Here is a 12,925-nt window from a genome sequence, read left to right on the forward strand (position 1 = left end):
CAACAGAGAGCATGACTGAAAGTGAAGGTGATACACTGGTTTCTGGTTTCACGGTTGAGGAGTTAGCTTCAAAAAGAGGAGTGACTGCAGTGATGTGGAAGTGGTTTGGTTACAAAAGATCAGCAGCCGTAATCATGAAGCTTCCTCATTCACAGACTTGTTCCTAAAGACAAAACTAAAGGCAAAAGCTTGTCCAATAATCACAGAAGTCAATGAAAGCGGGTCCATTTTTTCCTCCATTAATTGGCCTATCAAAGAGATTATGTACTAGAATTACTAGCATGTAAGCAAATAAATAAAACCACTATCAGCATAGTAAGCATGCATTTTCAAACATTAAAGTATGGCTTACTGTTTATTCAGCAGAGATGTCCATCACAAAGTATTCATGTCTTAATAGAGACTGAGTTCTATCATTAGGTCTGTTGATTTCACCCCACATTCTACACCCATTATCGCTAACAGTGAGCTATTAGTCCTCCTAAGATAGGACTCCTTGCTAAAGTTAGCTCTATGAGAGTCTTCTCTGAATGCCTGTGAATATTGGCCCTGATGTACAAATGCAAGAAGTCTGAACCAGCAAAAGGAACAATACAACAAACCATCTTTTCACCACCTCAAGCAGCAGCAGCAGCAGCAGCAGCACCCACATGAGGACAAGGAGAGCTGAGCAGCTACTATGAGCTCTGAACCAAAAGCATTTCTCACGCTTCTGTCATATCGTCAAGAATATTGTTATGCTTGAAATATTGGGATATTATTTTAGCGGCATATCGCCCGCCCACAGTGGAGTTTTTGCAGTAAAATCAGGGTTAAATGTTCCTCTGAGAAGCCAGTGTCACAGCAAGGCAGCTGACATGACTCTTCTAATTCCCTCTGAGATGTTCTGGCAGGATTATCTCTCTGCCACCAGCGACTTTGCGGCTCTGTTGAAAATCACGCCCGGAGTTCTCATCATAAAACGGAGGCTTCAAGTGACTTAAAGGCTGTGGATGGATGCTCGTATAAATGTGCCATATGTGTCGACTGTTCTGCTACCTGCCTGCCCGCCGGGTTTGTGCGTTTATGGTTTCATGGAGGATGTGTGCACGGCTCTGCCTGCCTGTGAATGTGACAGATGCACAGACGTGTGCTGCTGTGGCAGTGGTTTTTCAATGAATCCTGACATGAGGATCTGGCTCTGTGCAGGAAGGAGGCATCTGTGTTGTGGCTCCTCGGGACTTAAGTGATCTCATGTGAGCTGGTGAGATGAGTCTGAAGTCCAGCCTCCTGCAGCGGGGGAGAGACGGCGGTCCTCCAGCTGGTGTCATCTGGCACTCAGCTAGAGATGTGCAATCGATTTGGTTTCTAGCGTTCACATAGCTGATGTTCACCTTGAGCTCACAAACGTGAAGGTATATTTATACTACTGTATCCTGCTTTTTATAGAAGGGATCGATCCAGAGGGGCCCAGATGGTTCACTTCAGGTTCTGCCCCTGCAGGAGCGACTCTGTGATGCTGCAGTGTAATGAGCTGCATCAATATGCTGTTTTTTCTAATTGAAAATTTAAATTTCATGTCGCCGTTCTGTGAAAATTAGTTTTTTGTTTTGTTTAATTGTCTCAAGGTACGAAGAGCAAGAAGGGAAATGTAGATCAGTGGAATCATTAAGCAGCTGGAGATTTTATATGCACCGTTATCTTTACTTGTTTTTATTTTATTTTGTGTCGTTTATTGTTTGCTTTGTTTTCTTGTTGCTGTTTATAATTGTTGAATATGGCGTAGGTTCACAAATGTGACTGCTCATAACGTTCTTTCATCAGTCATCAGGCAATCCAGTTTGATCTTGGTGGGATTTTAAACAGAAAACAAAACAATCAAAAACAAAGAAAAATGGGACGCTGTGTAAAACATAAAACAGAAGGAGATGACCTACAAATCCTTTCTGACATAATGCTCAGCTGAGAACAGCACAAAGACCACATACCTAATGTTTGACCCCGTCAGCTTCATTGATTGAATATGTTTTGTTTCTTTCCTCACAGAAACGAGCCAGGGGCCAAGTGCTCTTTGACAAAGTGTGTGAACACCTCAACCTGCTGGAGAGGGACTACTTTGGCATCACATACAGAGATGTAGAGAATCAGAAGGTAAAGCAGATTCTGTAATAATCCGTTTTTTAAGGAGTCGTTAACTGACAATAAGCAGTTTGAAAGCAGAGTTATGCATTCATTTGTAGATTTTGAGGCAAGAGACAAGGACTGTGTCCCACATGTGGAACTTTAGCTCTCAGTCATTTGCTTATAAATTCACGATCAGTGCTTGTTGTGTGTTGCAGAATTGGCTGGACCCCACCAAGGAGATGAAGAAGCAGATCAGGAGTGAGTCTAATAATCCTGTAAAGCCGCTGAGGTGTCTGCAATTGTAAAATGCTCCTTTGTGATAATCGAATGTTCTTTCTACGCCTCAGCTGGTCCCTGGAACTTTGCTTTCAACGTGAAGTTTTACCCCCCGGACCCCTCCCAGCTGACCGAGGACATCACAAGGTGTGTAAGCAGCTAATTTAGGGCCATTATGTGATATTTGGTGGACGTTTGCTTGGCAACGTTGATCGATTCTTCTTGTAAATGGATGCTGAGTTTAATTTTTATTGATTTGGATGCCTAAAAATCACAGCTTATGCAGGTAAATTGTATTACAACAGTAATTGAAATGTTGGAATTGATGAATCTCTTCGTCCTCTCTCAGGTACTACCTGTGTCTGCAGCTGAGAGATGACGTGGTTTCAGGCCGTCTGCCCTGCTCCTTCGCCACCCACACGGTGCTGGGCTCCTACACCGTGCAGTCTGAACTGGGAGACTACGACCCCGATGAATTAGGCAGCGACTACATCAGCGAACTGCGCTTCGCACCCAACCAGACCAAAGAGCTAGAAGAGAAGGTCATGGAACTCCACAAGACCTACAAGTTCGTCTCCACGTCGATCTCTAAACTCTTTCAACTGTCGAGCACATCTTTCAAAGCAGAGTGTAGAGTTCAGTTATACATACAGCTGCCTCCGACAAAGGAATCAATAATAGACAGAATTCAAAGTTTGTGAAGGTTACTGGTGTCAAAAAGGTAATAATAAATGAGCACATCAATGTTTTTATCAATCCAGGGATAAGAGATTGGAGAAAAGTGTTAAATGTTTACAATGTGCTCAGTTTGAATGCAGAAATAAGAAAGGAACAAGCTTGAAGTGACAGAAATACTGCACACAGGCAGTAAATACTCTTAAATGGGTTCCTCTGATTCACAGAATGATTAAAAAAAAAAAGTTTGACAGCGTTTAGTGTTTTTTTTTGGCCAAGTTTTATCTTTGCAGGCACAGTTTTTAATGTTACAGACATACAACACTTGTGTTAAAGCCTTTAGAAATAAGCAACATCAAACGTAAAAGATTAAAAAGGAGTTAAACACAGCGAAGCCGAAGCTATCCTGCTTCATCAGTGGGCTGATAGCAAAGAAAAAAGGAACAGAGCTACTGTCAGATTTGTTTCATGTTGCTCAATAACAAAACAAATGAAATCTGTCGTGAAAAAGAAAAAAAAAAATTGAGATCACATAAGATTGTTGCTCATAATCTTACTGTAAGTTTATAATGGGTATTTAGCCCAGAAGCCCTGAATCTGACAACTTGAAGCCATAATAATCCGCTCTGAGTGACAGCGTGCCTCCAGACATTGGATTTGTGTTTTGCTGTCAGTGGACGTAGCTGGCTGTCCTTTTGTCTGAGCCTCCATTCTGCCTGTATTACAATGATTCTTGTGTAATATGATGTGGTCATTTCAGTCCAGTGGATGGAGCGAGGCAATGACAGCGCAAGGATTAGGGTCTCTCCAAAGACCATCCATGCTAAAAATGGATGCTCTCATGGTACTCGGTTAAAAGCATCCATAAAGAGACTGGTCAGCGAAAGCTTTTATGCAATAAAATGGTGAATTACACCTGTTTTTGATCTCACTGGACTCTACGTCTCAAGTGCTGTTTATTCATGTTGGTTAAAAAGCATTAAATCTCTTTGCTGTGCGTGTTTCTGGTGACCTCGTCTGATTGATTGTGTTCTGTACTGTCAGGGGGATGACGCCAGCCGATGCAGAGATTCACTTCCTGGAAAATGCCAAGAAGCTGTCCATGTACGGCGTGGACCTCCACCACGCTAAGGTAACAAGTCAGCTCAAGCTCCTCATGTAGAATTTACACCCACGTTTACTGTCCCTCACAGCTGAGGATTGTTTATCTCTATACAGCATCTACATTTGAAGAGAGCTGATGTTCAGGTTTCTGCTACCTGCTTTCACAAATAAGCATTGGAGAATATTTAAGAAGTTTCTAAAAATTCAGCTAAATTGTCCCTGATGTCTTTGGTGATGGTGCATATCCTGTAGATGCATGGAGAAATATCTACAACTGAAATGTTAAATAGATTTTTTTGTCTTCTCTTTAAAGGGATAATTCAACATTTTGAGAATTACTCTTTTTCACTTTTTTGCTGAGAGGTAGAGGAGAGGATCGATACCACTCTTGTGTCTGAATGCTAAATACGAAGCTACAGTAGGAGGTTGTTAGCTTAGCTTAGCTTAGCTTAGCACAAATACTGGAAACAAGGGGAAACAGCTAGCCTGGCTCTGTCCAAAGGGTAACAACTACCGGGTTTCCACAGCAGGAACTTTGGCCAGGGACTCGAAACCTTTGGAGGAGCTCGTTGTGTTTGCACTGCAGCAATCAGGGTCTAAATTAAGTTCTGGAGACGTTACTTTACCCCCCAAGAAGTCCCTGCTCAGGTGGTTGTATCCTCAAAATGTGCGGGAGCTCTGGGACTGGCGCTTGCAGCGCTGAATATTTCTGAAAAATCTGCAGCCACAAACCAGTTTGTATGAAGTCACAGAAGAGCATAGACAGACAGACCGACGACAAAGTTGTTTTACAGTCATACACTAAAATATAAAAGCATCCGTCGCTTTTTCATACGTCAGCAGCAGACTAATGGAACGAGCTGCCTGAGGAAATCAGATCAGCAGAGTCAGTGACCTCTTTTAAATCACCTCTTAAAACGTGCTTTTACCACAGAGCTTTTCCTGATTTTACTTGATTTTTATTCACTGTAGTTTCATTTGTTTTATTGGTTTATTGGCTAGATTATGATTATGGCTTGTTAGGAAGTTGTTGCTTTGTGTGAAGCACTTTGTATCAGTATTATTACCATCATTATTATTATTATTATTATTATTATTATTATTATTAGAACCTTCACAGGCCTTAAGACTGTACAAATGTGGAAACATATGCAACAACAGGCTTTTAGATGCTTGAAAAGTTGTTCATGAGACCAGAAGTTCTAGGTCACAGCCAGGCTAGCTGTGTCCCCTTGTTTCCAGTCTTTATGCTAAGCTAAGCTAAACTGGCTGTTGGCTGTAGCCTCATATTTAATGTACAGACATGAAGAGTGGTATTGTTCCTCACTTTTAACTGTCGGCAAGAAGGCGAATCTTATCCAAAATGTTGAACTTTTCCTCTAAATAGTTCACTGAATCACTGTACTAGAACGTCACTCATGTCTCCATCAGTGTCTCCAGGATGTTTAATGTAAAGTTTTGTCCTTTTATGCAAGATGAGAAGCACATTCCACTCACGCAGTCAGTATTGACGCTTGCCACCACAACGCCGCTGCTTCAAAAACATCACGGCTGCCACAGTAATGCCTCACACCGCTGATTGACTGACTGACATTATGTCACCGCTGCCTGTGTGGATTTTGGGGCTGGAGGGTGGAGGGATAGTGGGGTGGTTGGGGTCTGGAGCCCAGCTTGACTTGAATGATTTTCCTTGCCGTTTCTAATCCCTCGGCCAGACGGGATCAAACACGTCGACAGAACACAGGCAGAATAGAGAGAGCTGGATTACGGCGGCAAGACCGCTGTCATCGTAAAAGAAAATTACAGTCATCAGTCTTGATATGAATCAGTCATCAAAAGCGCTTTGACAGTCAAAATGGAAGCAATGGAGGGGATATTGCCTCCACAGATTTAGATCAGAATGGAGGAGATGACAGAGATGAGGAAGCGGCCTTGATCAAGCCGAGCAGAGATCATTGCTCAGTGTTGGATATGTGAGTCAGTTTTGATACACAAGAAAAATATATGTCTTCTCTCCTCTCTCATTAAATGCAAAGTTGGTAGGGAGTCTCTATGAATGCTTGGCTCCAGCTGAGGGAGAGGTAAGAGGCTACATCTCATGTGCTTACCTGCGCGTGTGTGTGCGTGTGTGTGGTTTCTACTCGTGCATGGTTACTTAGAAAAGTTGTCATTTCCACCGTTAAGACTGATTGTTCCTGCTTTGGACCAGCGCTTCCCTCTCAAAACGTCACCATTGGTTTCACCTGCTCATCTCACGCTTTGTGCAGTGAAGAGCATCATTTTGTGCTTCATCCACCATTTCCCAAGACTTCACCACAGCCTGCGTAGAGAAGATAAGAGTATCATATGCCTGATTCCACTCTCCACCTGCCTGCTTCACCCTGTTATTATCACAAACTTGTCTCAGTTAAATCCTACTTTACCCCGCTGTGCACTGGCTCCTGAACCTCCTGTTTATCCTGTAGAGTTGATGTTGTGCAGAACACAAGAAGAAGAGCAGCTTTGGTGGCCAGTGGCTTCTTCTTTGATAGTCAGGGATCCTGTGTTACCCAAGTGACACATTGTCAAGGACTTTCTTTAAACCTTTTCATTTAATTTTATTAACTTCTTATATTTTTGCTGTCTTTCTTGTCGTTTCCGGGTGTGTGTTGTTCCCAGGACTCTGAGGGCGTGGAGATCATGTTGGGAGTTTGTGCAAGCGGCCTGCTCATCTACAGAGACAGGTTGCGAATCAACAGGTTCGCTTGGCCCAAAATCCTCAAGATCTCCTACAAGAGGAACAACTTCTACATCAAAATCCGGCCCGGCGAGGTGAGAGCAACAGCCGCTCTAAGATCAGAGTCTTTGTCAGAACCAGCTGCTGCCGGTCGAAGAAGATCTCAATCTCAAACGAGATGCTTACATGTTATCTGGTTATGGACCCTGTTCGTCCCTGTTTTTGCGTGTCAGTGACTAATGGGTACATCCATGTTTGAAATCAGTCCTGAGCGAGAGCGCTGCAGCCGGCAGAACACGCTGCAGTGCACTCCCTCCAGGTGTTTGCCCGCTCTCAGTGTACATCCACTGAAAGTGTTTGTTTTTCCCACTGACAGGCTCTGATTGTTTTTCTGAGTGTGACACCATTATGGAAGATCCTTTTAGTTTAACCAGAAACAGCTGTCACACCGCTCTCCTCGTAGCCACCAGATTCCATTTACAGAAACAGTCATTTTATCATTTTTAACACACAGTTAATACGAACTCGACAGAAACAAAATGAAACTCGCCAAAACCTTCTTGGTTCATCTTTTCAGCTCAGAGAAGCAGCAGAGAAAACAGTGTGCAGACGGAATATTTTCACTATTCATTGTTTTCACTTTTATCTAACTGCACTGCACAGCTAATGTTTGGAGGAACATATAACTACTGGGAGATTGTTGAATTATTCCTATTGAGATGTGATTAAATAACAAATGTGGTCGTAAACAGTAGAATGTCATAAATAAACAGCCTCAAAGTTGCCTGTACAGTGAATCTGACCTCAGTGTTTTGTCCCTGTTGCAGTTTGAGCAGTTTGAAAGCACGATTGGCTTCAAGCTTCCGAATCACCGCGCTGCCAAAAGGCTCTGGAAGGTCTGCGTCGAGCACCACACCTTCTTCAGGTGAGACATCGAGGACCTTCGGCTGTGATGGGGAACAGCTTTTCAAGCTTCTATAGGAGTTGGACTCACCAGCAGGAGCCTCCTAATTGCCTCCGACATCCTTTGTTGTTGCCTAACACACATGCCAGCCTTGTGAACACGAGTTTACTGATAATCACCGTCGATGATTTCTTTGTAGTGAATTGGACACAGTGTTCAGGATGTTAGTAGTTGTTGCCATTTGGACAACATGCAAATCACCATCGTGCTGCTTTCAGCAAAAAACGCTCTCTTGGGTTCTTTGGAGTAACGAGCCAAGGCTGAAGGCTCTCTGGAGGCTATTCAAATGAGTAGGACTGTCAATGTTTCACAGTACACGGCTTAAATCTGTGGTTTTATTCCTGGTGTGATTAATGTGAGGGTTTGTAACTTGCGACAGGCTCGTATCCCCCGAGGCACCCCCGAAGAAGTTCCTGAGCCTCGGCTCCAAGTTTCGCTACAGCGGCAGGACGCAGGCTCAGACCCGCAGGGCCAGCTCCCAGATCATCAGGCCGGCTCCGTTCTTCGAGCGCTCCTCCAGCAAACGCTACAACATGTCCCGCAGCTTAGATGGAGGTGAGGAGCAGTCGAGGGTTTTGATTAATGACCGGCCGCGCGTGCCACAAGTCGAAATGTCATCAACCATGTTCTTGTGTTCACTTATCCAGTTAATTTTAATTATGTAGAAGGTCCTGTGTGTCACTTTCCTAATTTTAGATGTGGTTATTTAGTCTTTTCTTAACGTTGCTCTCTGAAAGACGGTGCAGCTGCTTTATGTGACAGGAAATGGCGACAGAAACCTTTTGTTAAAAGTGCAGATGAGTTTTTTGTTCCTCTTTTTATTTCCTTGAAAAAGAAGAAAGTGATTTCCACCTGAAAGCCTGCACAGCTGAAATGTCTGGCACACCTTCAGTACTGTGACAGAGCCACAATGGATTCACATTAGACCACTGGTGTCCATAAAACTGATCTGGTCACATCCCGCTTTCTCTGCCCTGTCCTCCAGCACCCATCATGGAGAACCACGAGACTCTCATGAAAGACAGCGCCGCTGACGGAGCAGCCAAAGTCATCGCCAAGGGAGACATTATCACCACGGTGACGACAGAGAAGAAAGCAGAGGAAGAGAAGGCGGAGCAGGAGGACGCTCAGATGGATGCTGCGGCGACGCCAGAGCCCGCCGTCTCGACACCGCTCAGACACGACACAAAGGTAAGCCTCCGTCTGTCAGGTTCAGCGCAGTCAGAGCTGCATTCAGTGTAACTTTCTATAGACTTGAATTGTTTTTGCATTAGTTAATATCTTCAAATACGCCACCAGGTGACGTTTCTTAGAAGCTGCTGCAACTTTGTCTTTAAGTCCTTTTTGAGATTTTAGTTTTTTTAGTTTTTTTTTCTTAACAGCCGTCTTAATGGCTGATGAGAATCTCCCAGTTGCTTTCAGCTTAACCCACTGCCGTAGACTAGGCCTAAGTGCTTCTCATCTTGTGTGCGCTTTACTAATTAGCTTTTCTTTTCTTGTCCTTCCTTTGACCCCACACTGTACTCGTGTGTGTGTGCTCATGCGTACTCGCCCTCTTCCCCTTCGCTCCTCTCCATTCACACACACGACATCTTTTACTTTGACATTTCCCTCCATCAGTGCTCCCCTCCTGTATACTCGACCGACCCCCTCCGCTCTGAGCTCTCCCTCCCCTCATCTCCCGTTTCATCGACCAAAGTACGGCGGCGGCGCAGGGAGAACGCGCGTAAACGGGCCTCGTCGGTCAGTCCGGCCAAGAGCAGCGCCGGGTGCCGCCGCCGGCAAGCCCTCGCCGACCGCAAAGCCGCCCTGCTGGACGAGCAGGCGCTGCTGCTCTCCGCGCGCAAGCAGAGGCTGGAGCAGGGCCGGAGCCGCGGCGGCACGCTCTTCTCCTTCTCCCTGCACCTGCCCGACCTGTCCTCCTTCCTGGACGAGGACGGCTACATCACCTTCCCCGATCTGTCCGAGATGCGCTTCCTCCCTGAGTGCGCGCAGAACTTCCTGCCCATTAAGTCACCGTCACTCATCCCCTGCTTCCTCTTCATCTTCTTCTTCCTGCTCTCCACCTCCTTCTCCGTCCCCTACGCCCTCACCCTCTCCTTCCCCCTGGCGCTGTGCCTCTGCTACCTGGAGCCCAAGGCAGCCTCCCTGACCGCCTCCATAGCCCAGGGCTACCATGACCATGACAGTTCAGAGGAAGAGGAGGTGTGTGTGCGCGCGTACGCCTGTATGTTCCAGTACCCGCCTCTGGCTTAGCGTAACAGTTCATTATAACGGTTAACACCTGATATCCTGTCCTGTATCTCGCTCTGCTGTTCCACCAGTTCAGAGCCGACCTGGAGACTGTGTCTGTCCCAGTGTCTGTCAGTTCTCCTACTTTCAGAACCTCATCTCTGCCCGGTCACACTGTCATCCTGTAGACTACATCCTCATCCACATCACAAGTACACAGAGATGAACCTGCAAGTCTCACCATTTCATATTTGATTGGCTCGTACTTACTCCACCTCAATGAGAGGGTTAGACACAAATATTGAGCACCGTTTGGGACTTTTTACTCACATCAGCCTGAAATTTGACTGCTTTTTGACATATTTGCTGCATTTTTGCATAAGCTTTATGCAGCATCACTAAGAAATTACCATTAAATAGTATCACTGTCATGCTACAGTGTACAGCTCATCATATAAATAATGTTTGAGTGTGTTTAGAAGAAGAGCTCACCTGTCATCATTTAGTCACTAATCCTTCACCAAACCTGAAATATAAACAGCTTTGTGCCTAACCCATCTCATCGTTCTCATCCACATTCATGGCTTCACAGTGCCGAACGTGACTGCTGCAAGCTCAACAGTAGCTGCATGGAAACACTTCCATATTTATCATTGCACTCAGTCTCTCTGCATTGCTGTCTGAGTCAAGCAAAGCAGCACAAATCAAAATGAATTATTTAAATTGAAATCTGCTGAAAAGGGCTAAAAGCAGCTTAGTGTCAAGTGCCAAAGAGTGATTTTTTTTTTTTTCCCTCAAGCAACACCCTTTGAATCACAAATGATAGGTGTAATGTAACGCACGGTGTGATGCAGAGAGACTGGGATGTTAAATGCATCCAGATCAACCAGTAGTGTCAACATGCATGGAGAGGAGGGGGGGGCCTGAAAGTCAGGTTACTGTTAGGCAACAAACACGTGAAATCAAATTTTCAAGAGCTGTTTGAACAGCAGCAACACACCAAATGTTTTACTGACCTGTAATTAACAAAAGTCATTGTACTCCAGGATTTAGCCCTGTCCAAATCCAAAGCAAATTTACACTCAAGTGTCAAAGTGACTGACCGAAGGTTTGAACTTCCTCTGAGTCTGTTTTGCTTGCTTACTTTTCATTTGCTTTTTTCTCTCTTTTTGTGGTTCGTTTCCTGACCTTATCTGTAGTGTCTGATGATGTGTAGCTTACGGAAACCAGCAGTGCATTTCCATTCGTTCCATTTGTGGTTATGAAGAATCTCTGTTGACGATAAATGCATTTTCAAGGGTTTACAAGTTGGGTTCTTGTCGTTTTCTTGCTTGCCACTCGGAACGGTTCTGGTCTGTTTGTGAAAGCAGACTGACAGCGAACAAACTGACTTTGCCTTTGATGGAGAGATGACCGCCACAGAGGTTTGTACAACAAGGAAAGATCATATTTGAGGCATGAAAAGTACAGTTGGAGCAGAGAAATGAAGTGATGCTGAGTCACAGGCGTAAAAAAATAACATTTAGGAGAATTTTTGCGCTTGAAGTTCTGCATGTGACGCGTATGTTACATCTTATTATGCCCATTTAGTTCTTGTCTTTCTCTTTGTCTGTACTAAACATACTTGTACGTATTTCTGTGTTTTTCACTGGAGAGCTGAAGTCCTAACGTCACAGCCGAGCTCGCTTCTGTTCCACTTGCGTCTGTAACTCGGTGCTGTCGCTCATTCAGAGCTTGTTCCCGGGTTTTACTTTTTATATTCTAAGACAAATCAGCAAGAAATTGAAACCTCTGGATTTTAACAGCGTTTAACAACAAATACTTTGTGAGCGCAGATAGAACTACAGCTCCCATGAAAAAACACTGCAGGTGCTGGTGATACTTACATCACTGTAACATGGTTTCATCCATATGCATAAAACTTACTTGGCCTCATAGGAAATGGAGTTCATTAAAGGCCACTGACAAACATACATATTGAATAAACAAAAATATTCATGTTTTTCATGTAATCCACTGCCCTCTAACCATGTGAAACACAGCCTACTATTGCTCCAATGTTGGATGTTTGCTTATTAGCATTCCTACAAATGTCAGTGGGATTTTTAATGAGCTTTTCTTACATGTGGAACAGAACCTGAAAGTTCAGGTTTCACTTCGGCTCTCTACAAACGTTCGCTGAACCTCGCCCCCTCACACTGCTGCACCTGTTGGGCTTTCTTTCCTCGCACAGCACATCAGACAGTTTATAATGATAATGGTGGCAAATGTACTGAACCACACAATGACTCCTTGATTTCAGACAAAAGTATAAAAAAATCGGGCTTCTCATTTCTAGCTGGCAACCTTCAGTTTCCTTATGGAAGGGGTCTTAGATATACAGTTGATGGCTACAAACCTCCTCAAGGGTCACAATAAAGAACGAGACAGAACTGCTAACATTAGCCTAAACTCTGATATCACCCAGGACTGAACTGACTTCCACACAGTGGAGAAATGTTACTGTGAATTTTCTCCTCTTTAAGCTAATGCAGTTAGTTAATCCTGGGTTGTTTGGCTTTGGAAGTAACATTCGACCATACGTGGTCGATTAGCTGTACACGCTAACACTTGCGGCGTATGTTATATACAGACAAACATATTGTTGAATCTATTCCTTAAACTTTTGCTTTTGAAAGGAAATGAGACAAACTTTGTAAGCAGAAAATCACTTCTATTATCACTCAAATGATTGGATAAGGCTGTTGAGGGGAGGGGCTCAGCGAATGCTCAGTTTCTGTCATAATACTCTTGTTAAATTCAGCCATCTTTACCTCCTCTTATCTCTGTGCTTGCTGCTCCCTGTTGCTCACTCT

General features: G+C 44.2%; 1 protein-coding gene across 19 annotated transcripts in view; it reads left to right on the plus strand.

Annotated features, from left to right (window-relative positions):
• epb41l3b (erythrocyte membrane protein band 4.1-like 3b) overlaps positions 1-12,925 on the plus strand; it is a 54,367-nt gene that overhangs the window by 29,623 nt on the left and 11,819 nt on the right. For 10 of the 19 annotated variants that reach the window (XM_076744211.1, XM_076744205.1, XM_076744203.1 and 7 more), the window contains exons 4-15: positions 2,026-2,130; positions 2,319-2,361; positions 2,451-2,526; positions 2,729-2,947; positions 4,099-4,186; positions 6,195-6,239; positions 6,817-6,969; positions 7,702-7,799; positions 8,218-8,393; positions 8,824-9,029; positions 9,459-10,043; positions 11,441-11,494. In XM_076744211.1, coding sequence (XP_076600326.1) covers positions 2,026-2,130; positions 2,319-2,361; positions 2,451-2,526; positions 2,729-2,947; positions 4,099-4,186; positions 6,195-6,239; positions 6,817-6,969; positions 7,702-7,799; positions 8,218-8,393; positions 8,824-9,029; positions 9,459-10,043; positions 11,441-11,494 — 1,848 coding nt within the window. The remainder of the gene's footprint in view (positions 1-2,025; positions 2,131-2,318; positions 2,362-2,450; positions 2,527-2,728; positions 2,948-4,098; positions 4,187-6,194; positions 6,240-6,816; positions 6,970-7,701; positions 7,800-8,217; positions 8,394-8,823; positions 9,030-9,458; positions 10,044-11,440; positions 11,495-12,925) is intronic. The other 9 variants (XM_076744213.1, XM_076744216.1, XM_076744206.1 and 6 more) reach the window with 5 other exon arrangements.

Source organism: Chaetodon auriga, chromosome 12, assembly GCF_051107435.1.
Source record: "Chaetodon auriga isolate fChaAug3 chromosome 12, fChaAug3.hap1, whole genome shotgun sequence".
Taxonomy (NCBI): domain Eukaryota; kingdom Metazoa; phylum Chordata; class Actinopteri; order Chaetodontiformes; family Chaetodontidae; genus Chaetodon; species Chaetodon auriga.